At 50.0% G+C, this 20,936-nt stretch overlaps 1 protein-coding gene across 3 annotated transcripts; it reads right to left on the bottom strand.

Annotated features, from left to right (window-relative positions):
• Positions 1 to 94: 94 nt before the first annotated feature.
• PRRT3 (proline rich transmembrane protein 3) lies at positions 95 to 8,442 on the bottom strand. 3 transcript variants are annotated; one of them, XM_084765456.1, is made up of 5 exons: positions 8,316 to 8,442; positions 7,619 to 7,667; positions 3,803 to 4,850; positions 3,467 to 3,622; positions 95 to 2,591 (listed from the first exon to the last, which is right to left on the bottom strand). In XM_084765456.1, exons 3-5 carry the CDS (start codon positions 4,791 to 4,793, stop codon positions 820 to 822), a joined length of 2,919 nt encoding a protein of 972 aa, XP_084621582.1. In that variant the 5' UTR covers positions 4,794 to 4,850; positions 7,619 to 7,667; positions 8,316 to 8,442; the 3' UTR covers positions 95 to 819. The 3 variants fall into 3 exon arrangements, with proteins under 3 accessions (XP_084621582.1, XP_084621580.1, XP_084621581.1); XM_084765454.1 differs by lacking the exon at positions 8,316 to 8,442 and adding an exon at positions 7,962 to 8,240; XM_084765455.1 differs by lacking the exons at positions 7,619 to 7,667; positions 8,316 to 8,442 and adding an exon at positions 7,962 to 8,240.
• Positions 8,443 to 20,936: the final 12,494 nt, after the last annotated feature.

Raw genomic sequence — 20,936 nt, 5'->3', positions numbered from 1 at the left:
AGGTCCGAGGGGCCAGCCTCGCTCTTCTGACCCCTGGGTACCAGGCACACATGGTGCATATACACACGGAAGCAAAACATTCATACACAGAAAATGAATCTACAGAAAATGTTTTTTAAATTAAAACAAAACAAAAACAGAAAGAAGTGGAAGGAGGAAGATGACCAGGTTAGGACTTGCTCTTTCTGGTTTGAATACCAGCTGCTGTTGCAGGACCCAGGTTAGCATTCACCTCCAGCTGTTACTCTCATTTCTTAAGTGGGCAGGATGCTTTCCGATTAGGCCCAGTGGGGGGATTACAGGAGGTGGGGAGCCCACAGCAGACAGGTTTTTAGTGAGATAGTGGCTTCCTACCAAAGGCTGAGGCAACATTCCTATAGAAGGCTCTTGATTCCTGTGGGAAGGGCCTCCTGTCTCCTGTCAGGGTGTAGGATCCTGGCTCCACCAGAGGGAGGCATGAGCCTAATCGCAAGGGTTTATTTCTTTGGCACAAAGAGGACAGTCAGTCTGGACAAGTGAGGAGCATCTCCACTCTGGAGAGTCAGGGCTACTTGTTCCCTGTTCCCCATGATCAAATCCATGCACGTCCACCCTGTATTCCGTGTAACTCACAGCCTCTGTGCAAAATATCTGCTGAAAAAAAATATAGATATAAAAAAAAATCAAAACGAGTCAGGTGAATTGAAGCTCAACTGTACCCAGGAGCTGCAGTCAGGTGGAGGCCCTAGAAGGCCAATTTTTTTTCAAATGCTCAACTGTCTTGGCTCATCCACTTTATGCGGACTCTGAGGAGCAGATCCAGGTCCTCCTCGTAGCTGCTCAGAGCTCTATAGTGTCACTGGAGGCGCTGCGGGACTCGCTGGGCTTGCTGCACGATTGGCTCTCGCCTTGAGGCTCTCCAGCCCGCGCAGGAGTGGGGGCTGGGGTAGGTGGTGGCAGCAGCTGCACGGTGCTGGGCAGTTCATCTAGGGGCAGGCTATCCACGGACGATAGCCCGTGACGCCACGGGTTCCAGCTGATCTTGAGCGAGCCCTTGGAGAAACTGTCCAGGGAGCTGCCCGAAGTCCCCGCGGCTGCTGCGCCCACGGGCGGGTCTACCACGTGCTGCGGGAGCGGCGCGCGCAAGCACACCTCGCTGAGCGAGCGGCAGCGGCCTCGGAGCAGCGAGGCACCCGCGCCATCGAGCTCTGCGTCGGGCTGGCTGCCGCGGCGTGGCCGCAGGGCACCCCCTGGCGGCGAGGAGGCCAGGCCGCGGAGGCCGCAGCGGTGGAATACACTGTCTCGGACCAGGTGCTCCCGGAAGAGCGCGGCATCGATGCTGCGGCTCAAATTGATGGGCGATGGTGGCCGCAGATCCAGTTCGCTCAATGACGGTGCGGGTCCCACACTGCCCCGGGACATACCCGGACCACCTGGTCGACCACGACCCAGAGATGCAGCTGAACCCCAGGGTCCAGAACCAGGCGTGGAGGGAAGCCCACCTTCTGCAGCGTTGCGAATGAGACTTTTGCTGATGTCCAGGCCGCCTGTGCCCAGGCTACTGGGCCCCGCATAGCAGTTATTAGGCCTCTCGGGCACTTCGCTCTTACCAGTGGGCGCGGGGCACGCTAGGCGCAGCAACTTAGCCCAGCAAGCGTGCTCCGTTGGGGGCCTGGGACGTGTGGCGGCCAGAGCAGCCAGAGCCAGTGCCAGTGCCCAGGTCAGCTCCAGCAGGCGCAGCCAGAAGTGCACGCCCCACCAAGCCCAGGAGAAGCGACCTTCTCGGTCAGGCCCTGGGTACAGCCAAAGCGAAGCCGCCAACTGCAGACCACTGGCCAGCAGCCCCAGTGAGCCCGCCACAGCCAACAGTCGGGGCCCTGGACTGGCATCCCAGCCCCGAGGGCCTTCCAGCAGGCGGCGACGGCACAGGCAGAGTGTGCCCAGAGCCACAGACGCACCCCAGGCACAAGATAAGCCTTGTGTCAGAAGGTTGAGCACAGGCCTGGTGGAGAACAGGTCTGTGGCCAGCAAACCTGCGCCATGTACGGGTGCTACAACGCCCAGCAGGAGCGGCTTCTGCAGAGGCTGTGGCAGACCAGCACCCAGGCCTAACAGGGTGAGTGCTGCCAGTGCAGTGAGTAGCAAGGGGAAAGGCAAGTTGTATAGCACCAGGCCAGCTCGTACTCCCAGCCGTGCCTGAGAGCCGTAAGGATCAGTGAGCATGTAGACAGATCGCAGCCCTGAAGCCACCAACACCAGCAGGGCAGCCACTAGTGCCAATCGGGGTCCTGCTAGGGCGGCTGCCAGTGTGACCAATGCCAATAATGCTGGAAGCAGGAAAAGCACGCCCACCCCATACACATGAAGCTCCCAGGAAAAACTGAGCACCTTCCTCAGGGGTCCCCAACGCAGAGGAGGTGCGGTGGCATTGGCTGGGGGGCTAGAAGCCGGGGCTGGAGCCATGGAGCTGGCTGAGGGCTCCGGAGGGAGTGGTTGGCCCAGAGCTTTCTGTGTGGTGACTCTAATGAGGCCACGCCGAGATGTCGAAGGGGCCTGTACAGGGGGTGCTGGAGGGTGGCTTTGTGGGCGACCCGGCCATTCTTCGGCTTCATCTGCAACAATAACAATATTAAAAGGGTTCCTTGGGAAGCGTTGTTGACAGCGGGGTGTGGGGGTGCATGCATGTAATAAGAGGCAGGTGCAGGAGGATCAGCACTTTAAAGCCATCTTCAGCTACATAGTGAGTGCAAGGGCAGTCAGTCTAGGCCACTTGAGACCCCCATCCCAAGCAAGCAAACAAACGAGCAAGAAACAACACAACAACAGAACCCCAAACAAACACAAAGTGCTTTCGAGTTTTTCCATATTCAGAAATGTAGTGGGTAAATTAATATTCCAAGCATGTCTGTCAAATGGAGAAAATAACACTTGCCATAGTAGCTGGGTCATGTCAAGGGCACATGTCTAGCTTGGTTTCCACTAACCAGCATAGACAAAGACAAGACAGATATAAACTTCCTTCCTTCCTTCCTTTTTTTCCCCTTCCTTCCCTTTTAAAATATTTGTTTATTTATTTGGTGGTGCTGGGAATGGAATCCAGGGTCTTTCATGTGCCAGGCAATAGCTCTAACACTGCGTTGCATCGCCAGCCTTTTGTATTTTTGGGAACAGGGTCTCACTGAGCTACTGACACCAGCCTCGAACTCAGTATGTAGTTCAGGCAGGTCTCAAACTTGTGATCCTCTTGTCCCAGCACCCATAGTGCCGGGGTCCAGGAAGAAAGGAGAATAACTGCACAAGACATGTCTATGTTGCACAGAAGAACAATTCTAGCTCAAAAGAGCCAGTGTCTTGTCCTGGCGTCCCCGGCGAGCGCTGGGTTATTTCTCAGCTACTCAGAGGAGGTTCTAGCTAATTCCTTTTAGCAGGTGCCTTTCTCCATTCAGCCCTGGCCCCTCGGACCCATCACCCCTAGCCATGGCCTCACCTGGGTGCCGGGCCCTCACAGGGCTCTCTGTTCCATTTGCAGCTTGAGCAGAGTTTGGGAGTTCAGGGATGAAGGACTTGGGGGTTCCTGGAGCCTCCATCGCTCCTCGCACCCTCTGGGGAGAGATGGGGTCTACTCCATTCATCGAGGCTATTGCTGAAACGGCAAGAGTAGTCACCACTTTGCCTAGTACTCCCCCCAAATCCAATCCCTCAGGAAGGTAGCACCATCACCCAAATTTGTCAGAAGGAAGGAAATGACACCCCGAGTTACATCTAGCTGCCTTAGATCACTGATCCTCGAAGCCCCACTCAGGCCCCTCATGGTGGTACCTACCTGGCCTTAGTTGTCCATCAGAAGTGTCTGAGGCTGAGGGTGGTATGGACTGGGGTGTTGCAGAATCTTGTCCACCAAGGAGGTCAGTCTGTTCAGGTGGGGGTCCCAGAGAGCTGACTTCCCAGCTATCCCCAGTTCCAGCTTTTTGGGGGGGTTCAGCTGGCAGCCCCTCAGGAAGAGGAAGGCTTCTGGCCAATGCTAGGTCTAGCTGGTCTCCAGGATGCTGAGTGGATGCCACCTCAGCTGGGGGTGTTGGGCTCACCTCAGGGACTACTGGATCCTGTAGGGTGAGTAAGGGGCCCTGGACAGCCTCCAGGAAGCCCCCCTCATGTCCATCCTGCCTCCCCAGCATCAGCGTCCTCACAGCACCTGTCTCGGGTACCAGAGTGTGGGGAGAACCCTGCTGGTCCCAGGGGGAAGCCTGTGTTATGTGGGTCTTAGCTTTGACCATTAGACCCTCATCCCTATCTGGCTGCTGTCCTGCTGGGCCTCCAGGCTTCTGTGGGGCCGTGGCAAGTATGGATACCCTGAGTTGAGGGCTGGGAGTTGTTGGGGTGAAAGTGAGGTGGGGTGCTCCCACTGGGTGGGGGTCTGGTGCTTCTGGCTCTAGAAGCTCCTGGGAATCTGGAGGTCCTGTCCAGCCTTGGGAGGTGTGTGCTTGGGCCAGCTGAAGGTCGTCAGCCATTAGGAGTCTTTCACCCTGGACTCCAGGGGCTGCTTTGGGTCCAGGCAGGGCTGGTCCTAGAGGAGAGTCTACAGGCCTCTCAGGGCCTTCAACAGGAGCCTGGGAGATGCCACTGGGCTGGAAACTCTCATTTCTCTGCTTCTCCCAGAAGAGGTCAAAGGTCTGTGGCTCTGGTGGGATCACATGAGGTTCTGAGTTCTCAAGTGGCCTGGGAAGGCCTCTGCCCAAGGCAGGGCCAGCCCCCAGGCATGGCAGCAGCAACAGCAGAAGGAGGCGAGATACACAGCCCTGTGGGCTGGAGGCCATGGTCTAATTCAATGCTTGAGTGTAGAGCCCTTGACTTCTAGGCTTCACTGGGTCACTCTACAAAAGCAGAGAGAGAAAATAGAAATCAGAGAGAGATGATGTGTGAGGGTTGAGGGGTCCCATGACTTCCCCAAGGACCTGGCGACGAATAAGAGAAGCATTTGAGCAACAGCATCAATCCCTGGTTTTAAGGTCTCTAAAAACTGGGTCTCAGCTCATGCCCCTTGCTTTGCGCTCGAAACTTCCTGTCTCAGACAGGCAGTGGTGGTGCACGGCTTTAATGCTAGCACTCGTGGGTTCCAGGCCAGCCTGGTCTACAGAGTGAGTTCCAGGGCAGCCATGGCTACACAGAGAAACCTTGTCTGAAAAAAACAAAAACAAAAGCAAAAGCAAACCAAACAACAACAACAAAAACCTTTCTGACTTCCCTTTGCTCTTGGGAGAGAATACAAGCTCTGTTCTGTTCTTGGCCTTCCAAAGTTATGGCCAGGCAACTGAGCCACTGTCCAACACTCAGTGGCTATTCTGTGTGTGTGTGTGTGTGTGTGTGTGTGTGTGTGTGTGTGTGTGTGTGTGTGTGTGTATGATGGAGATAGTTGCCCATATTAAGTGCAGTGCCTGTGAAACCCAGAGGAGAGTGTCGGACGGCCTGGAGCTGACTTGGAGGCATCTGTAGCCCACCACCCATGCTCAGTGCTGTGTCCTCTACAAGATCAGTACTACCTGTCTGACTGGCTAATCTCTCCAGTCCCTGAAAGCAGATTTTAAATTTTTAAAATTACATCTATGTATTTAATTAAGGGGAGGCTATCTGCCACAGCGAGAGTGTGGCAAGCAGGACAACTTGTGGGAGTCCATTCTCTCCTTCTGCATGGGTCCCAGGGATCAAACTCAAGTCATGCTTGGCAGCAAACCTCTTTATCTGCTAAGCCTTCTTTCCTACCCTCAAAATAGATTTATCAAGGCCCAGCTCTCAGAAAAGAGAAAGAGTTACGTGTCCTTGCTTGAGGAGGGACCTAAGCTGGCATCCAGCACCGTGTCTCCTGGGTGAGTTACTTTGCTTCTTGGCATCGTGGTGGCTTTCTCTCTTACAAGAGCATCTACTTCAAGGGGATTCATATAAAGCGTAAACAATGAGGGTCAGACCCACAGTAGGAACTTACAGTTGGACCCTGTTTCTTTAGCCTTTGTCTGGAAAACTTTCCTTCCCCAAGCCCCCTTCACTAGTTCAGTGAATAAACTGAACAGACCATGGGGATAGAGCCTTGAATGAGTTTGGAGAAACTACTCTCTCCCCAATGTGGAGAGACCATTCTAGATATGATGGACAATAAGTGATCTGAGTTCAGTCCTTGATCAGGACTCACATGGTGGAAAGGGAAAACTGATCCCTTTGGGTTGTTTTCTGATCTCCACATATGCATGCATACACACACACACACACACACACACACATACACACACACACACACACACACACACACACACACACACACACACACATGAGTTTTAGATCCTGAGGCAAAGACAGGAGGATCTCTGTGAGTTCAAAGTCAGCCTGGTCTACATAGAAAGTTGCAGGTCAGCCAGAGCTGTATAGTGAGACTCTCTGAAATAATAAAGTTTAGCTTTGAAGGTAAGATGGGGCTAGATGATGGAGTCTCCACAGGGGCTCCGGGAGAGCCTCTCTGAGGTGACACTGAGGCTAAGGCTGAACGGTAAGAGAGTGCAAGCATGACCATCTAAGGGGGAAGCATTTGGCAGAGGGAAGAGCAGAATGAGCTTAGTGAGTTCAGGACATATCCTTCTGGGTGGGTTGGTGGTCAGCTGGCTGCAGCTGGACCATCACAAGACTGGGAAGCTTGGCAGTAATAAGGCCCGAGTAGTCGTGTTTTTTTAAAAGCAAAGAGGTCAGCACTCTTGTCCAAGGAAGATTGGAAGGTAGGATGCATCGGCCTAGACACTCCCCACCAGGGGCGCTTTCTGTTCCTGGCTCTCCCTACCCCGAGGGCAATGCCCCCTTGTATACCATCTCCTGTCTACCACAGGTCTGGGCTCCTGTCTCTTTTGTTTCACATCTCCAGCCCCTGTACGTTCCTGGCCCAGGTAGATATCCTATGAGGTCTCTATTCTTAAATTCATCCTTAAATAGGCCAGGGAGGTAGGAGGGGCCAGCTGTGTTAGGGGCAGGTGTTATGTTCTTTTCTCTTGGCTACAGCCAGCCACCTTTGGTGGCTCAGACACCTGGAGAAGCCAGCAGTAACTCCAGGTACCCTTCCTGGGAGCACTCTAGGCTCATCAGAGGTTGTGGGCAGTTTCAGGGGACCTCTTGGGTCCAGCTGCAGCTTTATTTCAGACTGCCCTTAAGCCTTGGTAAGGCCTTTCTCAAACATCTACCAAGCTCCAGGTTCTGCTCATAGCCTAGGATGGGGTGTGGGGACCCATAAGTCCTCAGTTCTGAGGCTGGGACTGAGGTGTGCTAAAAAAGGACCTGGGGCCCCTAAGATGGATACAGGTTGATAATAATACTGTCTTGAGCTGTTTGCTCAGTTAGGCAAACAGCTGTTCTAAGTCTTCCCATACAAGCAGGTGCAAGTACACATCATACAGAAAAGGAAAGTGGGCAACCAAGAGTCAGAGAGGTTGAGCAACTTGCCCAAGGTCGCACTGCCGGCTGAACACATGTACTAGAGATACTGTAGCCGATAGGGCTCATCGTGCACAGCTCTGTAAGCTTTGCAGAGGAAGAGATGGCTGAGCTGGGCCTTCAGTGAATAACATGCCATCTGCCTACCACCCCCGTTGCGAGAGATGTGGGCACTTACAGTCCAGGCAGGAGCTCGCCGAGTGTTGGGGTCCCATGGCTGGACAGGTCTGAGGGGAGGTGAGATCAATCAGTCTCAGAGACTAGGTGAGAAAGAAGGGGGGGAGGGGAAGCAGGGGGAGGGGGCCTCTGCAGGGCAGCCTGCAGAAGCGGGTCCATCTCGGGTTACCTTTCTTCCTCCTCCCCGGGCTCCTCTCTCCCTGGCTCCACGCCTTCCCGCAGTGTCCCTGATGGGGGTAGGCACTATGCAGGCCTGGCCGCCTATGCCCACGAAGGGGGCTGTAAGCTTTGCTCCTTGCTTTCATGGGTCCCGCCATCGCCCCCTCCCTCGGCCGGCTCCTCACCTGCGCGCTGCACCCGCAGCCCTGCGTTCACCTTGCGCGCGTCCCAGCAGCCTCTCCCGGCACTGCATCCTCGAAGATGCTCAGGCTCGGCCAGCAGAGCCCAGCGCTGCCGATCTCATAGCCGAGCCCGCCCACAGGAGCGCGGGATACTTAACCCTTTCCCTTGGCGAATGGACTCTGCCCGCTGCTCCCTACCAGCCCTCTCTCACACATAAAGCAGCCAAGGTAGTATCAGAGCCCCCGTGGGAGACCCTGCAGCGTCCCTCCCTGCTAGGACCAACCTTTTTTGCTATCTCTCCAGACAGGGAGCTCACATCCTCTGGATTCAGAAAGGCATAGGTAGGTGGTACTTACAGCCTGGCAGATCTTCCAGGCCTTTTCCAGAGCACATAAATAAAAATGAGACCCTCCTTCTTCTTCTTCTTCTTCTTCTTCTTCTTCTTCTTCTTCTTCTTCTTCTTCTTCTTCTTCTTCTTCTTCTTCTTCTTCTTCTTCTTTTCTTCTTCTCCTCCTCCTCATCATCATCAGGTTTTTTTTTTTTGAGACAAGGTTTCTCTGTGGAGCCTTGACTGTCCTGGACTCTATAAGGAGCAGGCTGGCCGAAAACTCACAATGCTCCGCCTGCCTCTGCCTCCCGAGTCCTGGGATTAAAGGTGTGTGCCACCATGTCCAGTTGAGCCAACACTTTATTAATTGCTCTTATAACTTCTCTTCTCACTCATCTTTTTTGTTGTTGGTGTTGTTGTTTTGGTTTTTTGTTTTTCAAGACAGGTTTCTCTGCGTAACAGAGCTATGACCTGACTGTCGTGGACTCAATGTGCTGACTAGGCTGGCCTTGAACTCACAGAGAACTGCCTGCCTCTGCCTCCTGAGTGCTGGGATTAAAGGCATGTGTTGCCACACCCAGCTTCCCTTCTCAATTTTACAGTATATACTGACCCATTTACCAAGTAATTGTCCATGGATACTTCCTTTTTTTTTTTTTTAATGTACATATTTGTATATGTGGGAGCTACTACATACCACCTCACATCTGTGGAGTCATTTTCTCCTGCTGTATGTATGCTGGGGATCAAACTCAGATCTTCAGGATTAGGGGCAAGCTTCTTTACCTGCTGAGCCAGCTTGTTGGCCCTAGATCTACATCATTTTTGTCTTTGCTGTGGTGATTTTCAGCATGTGGTCAGCAGATCATGTAAATTTCTTCTGGTCTTTGTGGTTGGATACTGTACTGTCTTAGTCACTATTCTATTGCTGTGAAAAGACACCATGACCGAAGCAACTATTATAAAAGAAAGCATTTAATTGGGTGCTTGCTTTAGAGGGTTAGTCTATCATCATCACGGTGGGGAGCATCAGAGCACCCAGGCAGGCACTGGAGTGGTGGCTGAGAGCTACATCCTGATTGGGGGGGGAGGGGGGGAGAGAGAGAGAGAGAGAGAGAAAGAGAGAGAGAGAGAGAGTCTCTCAAAGCCCACCCTAGGTGACACACTTCCTCTGACAAGGCCACACCTCCTAATCCTTCTAATACTTTAAAACAGGGCCACTCCCTGCTGACTAAGCGTTCAAATATATGAGCCTAGAGGAGCCATTCTTATTCAAAACCCCACAGGTACCTTGTTTCTCTTCAGCCGGCTTTCACTAGTAGGAGAAATGGAGAAGTCTCATCCTTCCATCCCACATGGAGCATATGGGTAGTCTACCGAGGCATGGTTAGAACTGGGGCTCTGCATGTCCAGGTCTCAGAGACACTGTCAGGTGCTCCAAGTCCCTCTGAGCACAATTCCTAACACTCAGGAATGTTTTATTTTTTTCCTCCCTCAATGTCGGGAATTGAACTCAGGGCCTCATGAATGTGAGTCAAGCACTGCACCCTTGACCTCCACCCTAGCCCTTCAGATGGCTGCCACTGCACTCAACTCACTCAGGGAAAGCCACACAAAGAATGCCTGTGGTCATCAGAAATGGTGAAGAGACATTTCCTGTGGATTGTTACTCACTAAGATGTTGGCCATATGAACTGTAAAAAAGTGTACGCATGGACTGATTGTCTACATTCAAGCAACAGAGAAACATTCCAAAAAGGGTTGTGTTGCACAGTGGCACAGTGGCACAGGCCTGTAATCCTAGCACTCAGGGACGCAGAGGCAGGCAGAGCTCTGAGTGAGTTCAAGGCCAGCTTGGTCTACAAAGCGAGTCCAGGATGGCCAAAGCTATACAGGGAAACCCTGTCTCAAAAAACTATCCCCCTCAAAACAAACAAACAACCCCCCTCAAACAAAACAAAACAAAACAAACAAACAAACAAAACGTTTGTCTTACCTGTGAGCTCTCTCCCCTGATTCATTCACCACCCAGCACTTGGGAGATCCAGGCAGAAAGATCAGGAGTTCAATCTCATCCTTGCTACAGTGCCAGTTCAGCGCGCGCACGCACGGGCACACACACACACACACACACACACACACACACACACACACACAGTGCTCATATATGGTGAGGAGTGGTGGTGTACATTTGTAATCTCGGCATATAGGAAAAGGAAGCAGGAAGATAATCAGGTTAAGGTAGCCTGGGCAACATAGCAAGTTCAAGGCCAGCCTGGGATACAAAGAGACCCTTTCTCCAGTTTTTACAGAAACGTTGTGGTGACCACCTTTAATCCCAGCACTTGGGAGGTAGAGTGAGATGGATCTCTGTGAGTTCCAGGCCAGCCTGGTCTATATAGTTCCAGGACAACCCTGGCTACATAGTAAGACCCTGTCTCAAACAAACAAAAATTGCCATCTATCTACTATGTATGTATGTATGTATGTATGTATGTATGTATCTATCTATCTATCTATCTATCTATCTATCTATCTATCTACCTATCTATCTATACCTATCATCTGTCAGTCATCTAAGGATGCACTTTAAAAGAATGGAATCACACTCTATATTCTATAGTACTGTTGTCCTGCAATAGCTGTGCCGTTTTTTTTTTTTTTTCAACACACTCCCTGTGCACTTTATCCTCTTCTTCCTACTAGTTGCCCCACATTGCGTGCTCTGGGCACACTGGTATTTATTCATTTGTTTATTTATTTATTCAGTCATTCTCCATTCCTCTGCTGACTGATAGGTTATGATGTGGCTTTGGAAACAGTACTGCAATGAACATGCAAACTCACGGAGGCTCTGAGTCCTCAAAAGTAGATCCTGGATGATCTAATTTGGCCAGTATTCATCCGTCCATCCTGTAGATACTGAATGGTAAACGGTATGACTCTTCATTTAATTTTGCTTTTCTGTTTACCAATATTCCATACACTATGTACTTTTTTTGCAGTAATAAAAATAATAGATGTCACTTTTTAAAAGAAAAGCAAGCCCAGCCAGATGGCTCAGGACATAAAGGTGCTTGCCACCAAGACTGATGACCTTAGTTTGATCCTGAGGATCCACATGGTAGAAGAACCAAACCAGTTCCAGTATCAGCATGCCCCCAATAAATAAAAAAAAAGTAATATACATTTTTTAAAAGTTGTGAAAAAAATTAAGTACAAGAGCTAGGGAGGCAGAGGTAGGTAGATCTCTGTGAGTTCGAGGCCAGCCTGGTCTACATATCAAGTGTCATGCCAGCCAGAGTTATATAGATCTTGTTTCAAAACACCAAAACAAAACCAAAACAAAACAAAACAAAAACCCCAAACAACAACAACAAAATGCTTGGGGTAGGATGGGGGTTGGGGGTGTAGCTTAGTGGTAGGGTAGTTGCTTCAAGAAGCCACAGCTCTAGGATCCAAGCTCAGAGGCCTCTCCAATCTTAGTGCCTGAGGGATCCATACTTGGTGACCAAAAAAAACCAAAAAACGAAACAAACAAACAAACACCAAAACGACAACAACCCACAACAAAACAAAAAACGAACAAACAAAACCAGCAAACAGTTCTTCCATGTGGTAAGCTAAGGTCCCTCCTTGTGCTCTCCGACCTACAGCCATCACAGAAAAGGTCAGACCCTGCCGTGCCTGTAGCTTTTAAGGTGTTCAGTGCCGGTAGCTGGTTCCTGCCCTTGCACACAGTGTGTCTGGTTGAGAGGACCCCCTTCTTTTCCCTAGGGCTGCTCGGAGCACCTGGGCTGTTGGCTGAGGCTTCTGCACACCTGGCCACATAGCTCTCCGGGATCTGGAGGACAGTGTCCTACTTTATCTCAGGCTGTCAGCTGCTCTCTCGCCCTTGTTGTGTGAGGCTCTGCAGAGCTGGATGGACAGATAGCTCACTTTGCTCTGCAGTCCTCCCTCTCCATTTCTTTCCATCATTTCCTAGAAAAGAGGATTCTGGGCTTTCAATACAGTGACAACGCTCTTCTGTTAGCATTTTTATGGCTGATGATGTGCCCCTTGCAGAGCGACTCTTGGAAACGAGCCCGGTTGAGAAGAAAGCTGAAATTTCACCTGCCATGTTCTAGACTCTATTTCTCCCTGAGTATATGAATTACAGCTGAAGGGTTTCTAAAGGCCTGTGCTAGAGGTTTCTTCATCAGCCTGGGGCACTGTGGGGAGATCGCCAAACCTTTCAGAAGTGGGGCGTAATGGAAGGAAGGCATGTCATTGAGGCAGGCTATTCAGGGCCTAGATACTTCTCTTTCTCTTTGCTTCCTGGCCACTCTGAGGTGCTCAGCCCTCCTCTGCTATGGGCTGCTGGATGACACACTGCACCACCACAGGCCCAAAGCATTGGGCTAAGTGATCGTGGTGTGTAACCCTGAGACACGAGCCCAACCAAAACCTTCCTCTATACAGTGTGATCCAAATCTTGGGGTGCTTTGTCTCAGTAGCTGAAAGCTGAGTCACTCTGGGTTCCCACTGCACTGAAGTTCCTGGCTGCCACCTCTCCCTGACACCCAGTATGGATCACCTAGGTTTTTCATAGGACTGGTGTATATACTTACACAGATACACACGTGTGCACAGACACACACGCATGCACACACACAAACGCACACCATGTAGCATCCTGCCTGTTTGTTGTCAGATGGAGACACAGCTGCCCTACTCTAGTCTCACAGGATACTGGCTAGACCTTGAATCTCTATTCAGCCCATGATTGGCATTTGGGGGACCCCCCCTTTCTTTGCCTCCTCCTAGTTTCCTTTAGGGGAGCCCTGTGGGCAGTCTATGTGGGAAGGCAGGCAATACTAAGGGTGTTGGGGTAGCTGAGGGCTTCTGGTTTTTCTGTCACTGCTCAGTGAATCTTTGATGGGCAGTGTTGTGTGTATATGTGCATGCACACATGCATGTGTGTACATATAAATGCCAGAGGTCAACCTCAGGCATTCACCTTGGTTTTAGTTTTTACTTATTTATTTAGTTTTACAAGACAGGATTTCTTTTTGTAGGCCTGGCTATCCTGGAACTCACTCTGTAGACCAAGCTGGCCTTGAACTCACAGATCTGCCTGCCTCTGCCACCTGAGTGCTGGGATTAAAGGGGTGTCCCACCACTGCCCCACTCTCCTTGTTTTTATTTTAAGTAGCTGTAGGAGTGTTTTGCCTGTGTGGATGTCTGTGTACCGTGTGCGTGCCTGGTGCCCTCTGAGGCCAGAAGAGGGCATCAGATTCTCTGGAACTGGAGTAACAGAGGGTTGTGAGCTGCCATATGAATACTGGGATTTGAACCCAGGTTCTCTGCAGAGGCAGCCAATGCTTTAACTGCTGAGCCATCTCTCTAGTCCCAATGCCACCCTTTTTTTTTTTTTTTTGAGACAGAATCTCTAACTGGCCTGAAACTTGCTGGTGTAGCAAGGCTGGGTAAGCAGTGAACCCCAGGAATCCACCTGTCTCTGTCTCCCCAGGACTGGGATTGCAGGCAGACTGCTACCATGCCTGAATTTATACATGGCTTCTACAGATCAAACTCAGTCCTTGCGCTTGCTTGTGTGGAATGCACTTTACAGAGTGAACTATCTTCCCAACTCTCTGGTGGGCCTGTTAAAATGTTACCATCCTTTGTGCAGACACAGCTTTCAGCGCTGGCCTGGCTCCCCTCCTCAGCGCATGCTCACTCTGCCCCCTCCACAGCACTGCTTACTGGCTGCCCTCTTTGGAGCGGGGCGTTTGGTCCCACGAGGCTTCTAAGCTTGAGACTCCAGACAAAGACAGGATGTTCTGATCCCTTTGGCCCAAGGCCAAGATGAAAGCTGACCACTGGAGGGAAAGAGGAGACCCAAGGCACAGAAGTGGTGTCAGTGGGGGAACACTGGCTGTGCCAGGTGCACATTGGGATGGTCTCAGTCCAGAAACTGTCCTTATCATTCTGGAGATCTTGGGATGGGGGACACTGCCATTGCCAGGCACTTAGTCTGTGACAAGCGTGTCAAACACCTGCCTGCGCCATTCTTTCAGTCTCAAAGCGGCTCTTTGTATTTCTGTGCTCTCCGTCTGGAAGCTCGTAAGCAGCTGCTCAGAAAGGTAAAGGGACTTGTTAAAGGTCACACAGCAACTACCAAATCACAAGGCTGACTCCAGAGCCAGGCTTTGAGTAGCAGTAACAGCGCCCTGCCCTCCAGAGGGGAAGAGAACCCAACAGGCCTTCCATATGAGCCCTGCCTGGGGAAGTGCGGGAGCGGGGGCACATTAGTCCCTCCAACTGGGCTATCTGTCAGGAGTGCTGCAGACTGTCACCTATGGGAGCTGTGGGGAGCTGTGCACTGGAAGTTTCCAAAGTAAGCGAGTCGGAGAAGGCAGAGGAGGTGTGGCTGGCAGGCTTGAAGCCTCCCAGAGCCGACCACGCTGGGAACCACGGGCTGACATTTTCACTCTGGCTGGCCTTCTCCAGCAGGGCAACACAAACCACAGGCAGAACAGGTGGACGCTGGGGCAGGCTGGGGCGCCTGCTCGGTGCCCTGCCAGCTGTCCTCAGCTCGAAGGGCATGCTGCTCTCCACCAACCTGTCTGCAGCCTGGACTCCTTCTCAGGTTTCAGTTTTCCCTGCGGTACCAACTAAACAACCCTGATCCTTTAAGGAAGTCAGTTGTGAAGCCCGGCTTTTCAAAACTCCCAGCTCTGTTCCTTCTCACTCCCAATCCCCAGTCCCTAGACCTGGCCATTTTCAACTGTCTGCATTCCTGTTCTTCTTGTTCTCTTTTTCTTTTTGGTTTTTCGAGACAGGGTTTTTCTGTGTAGCCTTGGCTGTCCTAGACTCGCTTTGTAGACCAGGCTGGCCTTGAACTCACAGCGATTCTCCTGCCTCCGTGTGCCACCACACCCGGTGTTCTTTTTCTTTTTAAAAGAGTTATTTATTATTTATACAGTATTCTGCCGGTATGTAGGTCTGCAGGCGGGATGCGGGAACCGGATCTCATTATAGATGGTTGTGAGCCACCATGTGGTTGCTGGGATTTGAACTCAGGACCTTTGGAAGAGCAGTCACTGCTCTTGACCACTTAGCCATCTCTCCAGCCCTTTTTTTTCTTTGATATATTTCATATCTATTTTGTAAGTATAGACTTTAGTTGCTTATGTAAGCTGTTTCAGTTTACTTTTGTTGTTGGTTGGTTGGCATTTTTGCGACAGTTTCTCTGTGAAACCCTGACTGTCCTGGAACTCACTCTGTAGACTAGGCTGGCTTCAAACTCAGAGATTCACCTGCCTCAGCCTCCTGAGAGCTGGGATTAAAGGCATGCATCACCACTGCCTGACAATATCGCTCATCCTATTGTTTTTTGTTTCTTCCAAGACAGGGTTTCTCTGTATAGCCTTGGCTGTTCTGTACTTGCTTTATAGATCAGGTTGGCCTAGAACTCACAGAGATCTGCCTGCCTCTGCCTCCCTGAGTGCTGGGATTAAAGGCATGGGCCACTGCGCCTAGTTATCACTTATTAAAATTTTGATTTCTCTTTTGTTGAAATGGGTTCTCTTATGTAGCCCAGGCTGGCTTTGACTTTATCTATGTGCCTCTACTTCCCAAGTGCTGTGATTACAGGTATGTTCCGCCAATACTCAGCTATTATTCTTTGTATATTTATGTTACTCTTTGAGGCAGGGTCTCATACAGCTTAGGCTGGCCTTGAGCCCCTCGTCTCCTGCCTGTGCCTCCTGGGTGCCGGAATTACAGACAGACATTCGCTAGACATTACCCACTGATTGTGTTGCAAACCATGTAGCATTTTGTTTTTCTACTTGTTGCCATGACTTCCTGTCCTGATAATGTGGTGGTGACAGGTCTCCAAACTGATTCAGAAGTGACCAGTGATTACAATCTCTTCCCTGGACATTTGAGTTTTCCTGGAGAATCATGGTTTTCCCCTTTGCTTAATTGTCTGTGCAGCTCTCACCACTTCATTCCAGTAAAAAACAAAACAAAACAAAAAACAAAAACAAAAACAAAAACCTAGTGGCTCACATCTACAACCCTAGCACTCGGGAGGCTAAGGCAGGATAATTGTGAGGGCCAGCCTGAGCTAGGGAGTGAGACTTTTGTCCCCCACCAACCAAAACACTATCCCAAAACTTAAAAGGAAGAAAGATGAGGGGGAGTTATGTGTAGTTTTGAAAGGGTCACAGAATGCTACAGAGAGTACAAATAACATGGTTAAATTATCTGCAGGCACCAGATACACACATTGCACCCACACATATGCCCAGGCAAACACACACATGAAATAAAAAAAAAATAATGGTAAAACAAAGATAAGGGAACATCTGAACATATTCATGAAGAGGCACACTGAGCCAGGTGTGGTGACACTCCCCTGTAATCCCAGCACTTAGAAGTAGAGGGAGAAATATCAAAGGCTTCGGGAAGTCTTGGCTATGCAAGCCTGTCTCAAAACCCCAAAATAAACAAATATTCTTTACCTGTTAGAGATGTTTACAAGGATGTGTGTGAAACAATCCACCCAGGACCTATTTACTGTGCTATCACAGATTGAATCTAGAGCTTTGCACACACTAGGGAAGTGCCCCACAACTGAGCTGCCAGGGGCCGCACAGGAGGAACAGCAAGACAGCCTTAGAACTCATGGAATGTGGCTCACTGGTCAGTACAAGCGCTATGGGTGTCCCTTGAAGAGGCAGATCCGGGGAGACTACGTGTTCTGAGGACCTCATGCTGTTGCACAGTTCTGTTCTGCTTGTTGCCCTCATGGTCATTAGATCCCTCATAATCTATGAGTGGTGCTAGCCCTCACTGGGCAGTGCCATTGGCACTTACACTAACAGTGCTTTGTCCGGAGCCAGCCCAGGGTCATTCAAGGCTAAAAGAATCTACTGGCTGAGGCAAAATTCTGATGCCCCATTCCAAAGCTAAACTTCCTCATTTTAGCCTCTGCATAACCTCCTCCTTTCGACCTCTGCGGATGTTGTTTAGCAGACTTCCTCCTTTTACCCCCTGCAGATGTTGTTTAGCCGGGTTGGCTCGGGACTTTCCAAGAGATAGTTAGCTAAAATAAGATAGGAATTGTTTCAAGATGAACCACAGGATGTTCCCCTGCTGAGATCACCTGGAGGCATTCTCAGACCCCTCCCCTGCTGCTTGGCTCCTGCTTCCACCCTATATAAGCTTTTGCTTTCGATTCAATAAACAGACCTTGATAGGAGTTCTACTTGGTCTTGCCTCCTTCTTTCTCGTCCCATCTTTTCAGGTATGGCTCCCCTCGCGACCCCGTAATTACTGGTCCTGCTGGACAGGACAGTGCTTGATCTTTTTCTTTTTCGAGACAGGGTTTCTCTGTGTAGCCTTGGCCATCGTGGACTCGCTTTGTAGACTAGGCTGGTCTCAAACTCACAGCGATCGGCCTGCCTCTGCCTCCCGAGTTCTGGGATTAAAGGCGTGCGCCACCACGCCCAGCACTTGATCTTTTTCAAGCATTGCTGCTGAAGCAGATTAATGATTCATCCACCACCCTCAGAAAGGACTTAGACATGCAGATTGTTCGTAACGTTCACCACCCTTAGAAAGAATTTAGAGATGTAGATTGTTAGCAAAGTTAGGTCAAGATGTTTTTTTTGCTAGTGGCTTTGATGCAGAAAAACCTTGGGGACCAATTCTACATTCAGAAAGGCACAGTTTTTTTCTTCTTTTTTTTCTTTTTTTTGTTTTTGGAGACAAGGTTTCTCTGTGTAGCCTTGGTTGTCCTGAAACTCACTCTGTAGTGTGTATGTATATATGTGTGCACACACACACATATGTAACACATATGGGGGATATGTTTTATATATATAAAAGACATACACATAATATATATTATATACATACAACAGAAAGTCCAAGAATTCAGTAGTCCAGGAGGCTAGCTGTCTATGCTGGTCTTCCGTATATGCCAGAATCCTGAAGAAGTAGGCTTTAATGTCAGTGAAGGAATGGACTTGCCAGCCAGAGTGAAAGCAAGCAGCAGGGAGCTTCTGTCTTCCACATCCCTTATTTAGGCTGTCAGCAGATGTGGCCCAGATGGCTCTTCCCTCCTCAAAAGAGCTGGATTGGAAGTGTCTTCCTACCTCAAAGATTCTGCTTAGAGTGGGTCTTCCCCCCACTTCCCACTTCAGATGATTTAATTAAGAAAAATCTCTCTCACAGATGAACCCAGACACTTGGGTTTTAGTTAATTCCAGATGTAGTCAGCTGGATGTGGTGGCACACACCTTTAATCCCAGCACTCGGGAGGCAGAGGCAGATGGATCTCTGAGTTTGAGGCCAGCCTGGTTTGTTTACAAAGAGACCCCAGGACAGCTAGGGCTACACAGAGAAACCCTGTCTTGAAAAACCAAAACAAACAAACAAACAAACAAACAAAAAACAAAAAACAGATGTAGTCAAGTTGACAAGCCAGAATAGTCCTCATGGGGCTGGAGAGATGGCTCAGCGGTTAAGAGCACTGACTGCTCTTCCAGAGGTCCTGACTTCAATTCCCAGCAACCACATGGTAGCTCACAACCATCTATGATGTGATCTGACGCCCTCCTCTGGCCTGCAGGGATACAAACAGGCAGAGCACTGTATACATAATAAATAAATAAATCTTTAAAAAAAAAATAGTCATCACAAGCCCCAAGTTGTTTTTGGTCAGTGTATTAATCCAGCAACAGAAACCAAAGGACAACACCCAACCTTGGAGGAGGGCACGGTTTCCAGGCTTGCAGACTCTGGGAAGCAGAGGAGCTGAGAGGGAGCAGGAGGCAGCACTAGGTGGAACAGGGCTAAAGCACAGGAGCTCAGGGACATTCTGCCTAAGCCCTGAGGCCTCTCTGCATGTAGGGTCACTCCTGTTTCCCTGGTATTCTTTGTCTGGAATACCTAAAAGGTCCTTCCATGGTCACAAGACCTTGATGCTAACTGCTGGGGGCTTGTGGTCCTTTCTCCATCTTTGTTGTTGCTTTGTTTTGTTTTTTGGAGACATGGTTTCTCTGTGTAGCCTTGGCTGTCCTGGATTCGATTAATAGACCATGCTCTGCCCCTCCTGCGTTTTTGACAGGTGTCTTAGTTAGAGCTATTATTGATGCGAAACACTATGACCAAAACCAACATGGGCAGGAAAGGGTTTATTTGGCTTAAATACCCTGAATCACAGTCTAAGGCAGGAACTCAGAGCAGGCAGAAACTTGGAGGCAGGAGCTGCTGCAGAGGCTGTGGAGGAGTGCTGCTTACTGGCTTGCTTCCCCATGGCGTGCTCAGTCTGCTTTCTTACAGACCCTTAGGACCACCAGCCCAGGAGTGGACCAATCTGCAGTAGGCCCTGCCTTCCCACATCAATCACTAATTAAGAAAATGCTCTACAGCTTGCCTACAGCCTGACTTTATGCAGGCATTTTCTCTGAGGTTCCCTGCTCTCAGAGGATTACAGCTGTGTCAGAGTGACATAAAACTAGCCAGCACAGCAGGGTTGCGATATAATCTATACATACACAGTATGTAGCTAAGAATGACCTTGAACTTCTGATGACCCTTTCTTCCCTTGAATGCTAATACTGTAGGGTACACCATCATGCCCGTTTTAGGTAGTGCTAGGATTGAACTGGGGCCCTCCTGCATGTTAGGCAAGCACTTTATACAAACTGAGCTACACTGTGGTCCTAACTTACCTAAGTGTGTCATGGGCAACTCTAAAAGTGTGCTGTGCATAGCCTGTTTTCAGGACCATCCCTGCTGCGGGGAACCATTATTCTCCCTGAATGGGATAAAGCCCCACACATCCTAGACAAGTCCACAGGGTGTGCCCCCAGCTCCTGTCACATCAAGCTTTGAACATTTTATCACTCTTTAGTTTGGATCTGGAGTTTTCCATAGGTCCATGTGTGGAAAGCTTAGTCCCCAGTTTGTGCCACTACTGTGAACCTTAGAACCTACACAGCCCTCTGTGTAGCCTGTGAGGTGATGTAAGATTTTGGATGAAGGGCCTCATTGGAGAAAACTAGGTCATCGGGGCATGCCCTTCAAAATGTTAAGACCCCATCCTGCACCCTGTGCTTCCTGGCTGCTCTTCTCTGAGCAGCTCTCTCTTCTGCAGCCCTTCCTGCCTCCTCACAGGTCCAGAAACCAGAGCCAGCCAACCAGAGCGAATCATCTGATGCTGTGAGCCCAAATAAACCCTTTCTGTTTAAGTTGACTCTTTAAGGCATTTTTATCACAGTCATCTACACATTATCCTATGAGAAAAACTAGAACCCTTAAGTATTTTCCCATTCTCCTCCTCCCAAGCCCTGGAAACCACTCATTTATCTCTATGGATTTGCTAATTCTGCAGGTTGCATTAAAACATGGAAAGGGCTGGAAGTTGAGTGTGGTGGTGCATATATCTTTAATCCTAGCACTCAGGAGGCAGAGGCAGGTGGATCTCTGAATTCAAGGCCAGCCTGGTCTACAGAGTGAGTTCTAAGCCAGATAGGGCTACACAATAAGGCTGGGCACACAGCTCAGTGGCAGAGCACTTGATCAGTGTAGTGAGGTCCTGGGTTCTATCCTTAGCATACACAGAAGTAGAGAGGGCGATGATTTA

This window comes from Acomys minous (assembly GCF_964271855.1).
Source record: "Acomys minous genome assembly, chromosome: 17".
Taxonomy (NCBI): Eukaryota; Metazoa; Chordata; class Mammalia; order Rodentia; family Muridae; genus Acomys; species Acomys minous.
Note: the sequence above shows the minus strand (reverse complement) of the source record. Positions and strands in the feature narration are given on the sequence as shown.

What these genes read in the sequence shown, in the direction of transcription:
- PRRT3 (XM_084765456.1), bottom strand. Translation starts at nt 4,793, where the DNA reads ATGGCCTCCAGCCCACAGGGCTGTGTATCTCGCCTCCTTCTGCTGTTG. An exon ending in TGATGGACAACTAAGGCCAG is followed by an intron (nt 3,623 to 3,802) that starts GTAGGTACCACC and finishes TTGCCGTTTCAG; the next exon opens with CAATAGCCTCGATGAATGGA. An exon ending in TGTGAGGGCCCGGCACCCAG is followed by an intron (nt 2,592 to 3,466) that starts GTGAGGCCATGG and finishes TTATTGTTGCAG; the next exon opens with ATGAAGCCGAAGAATGGCCG.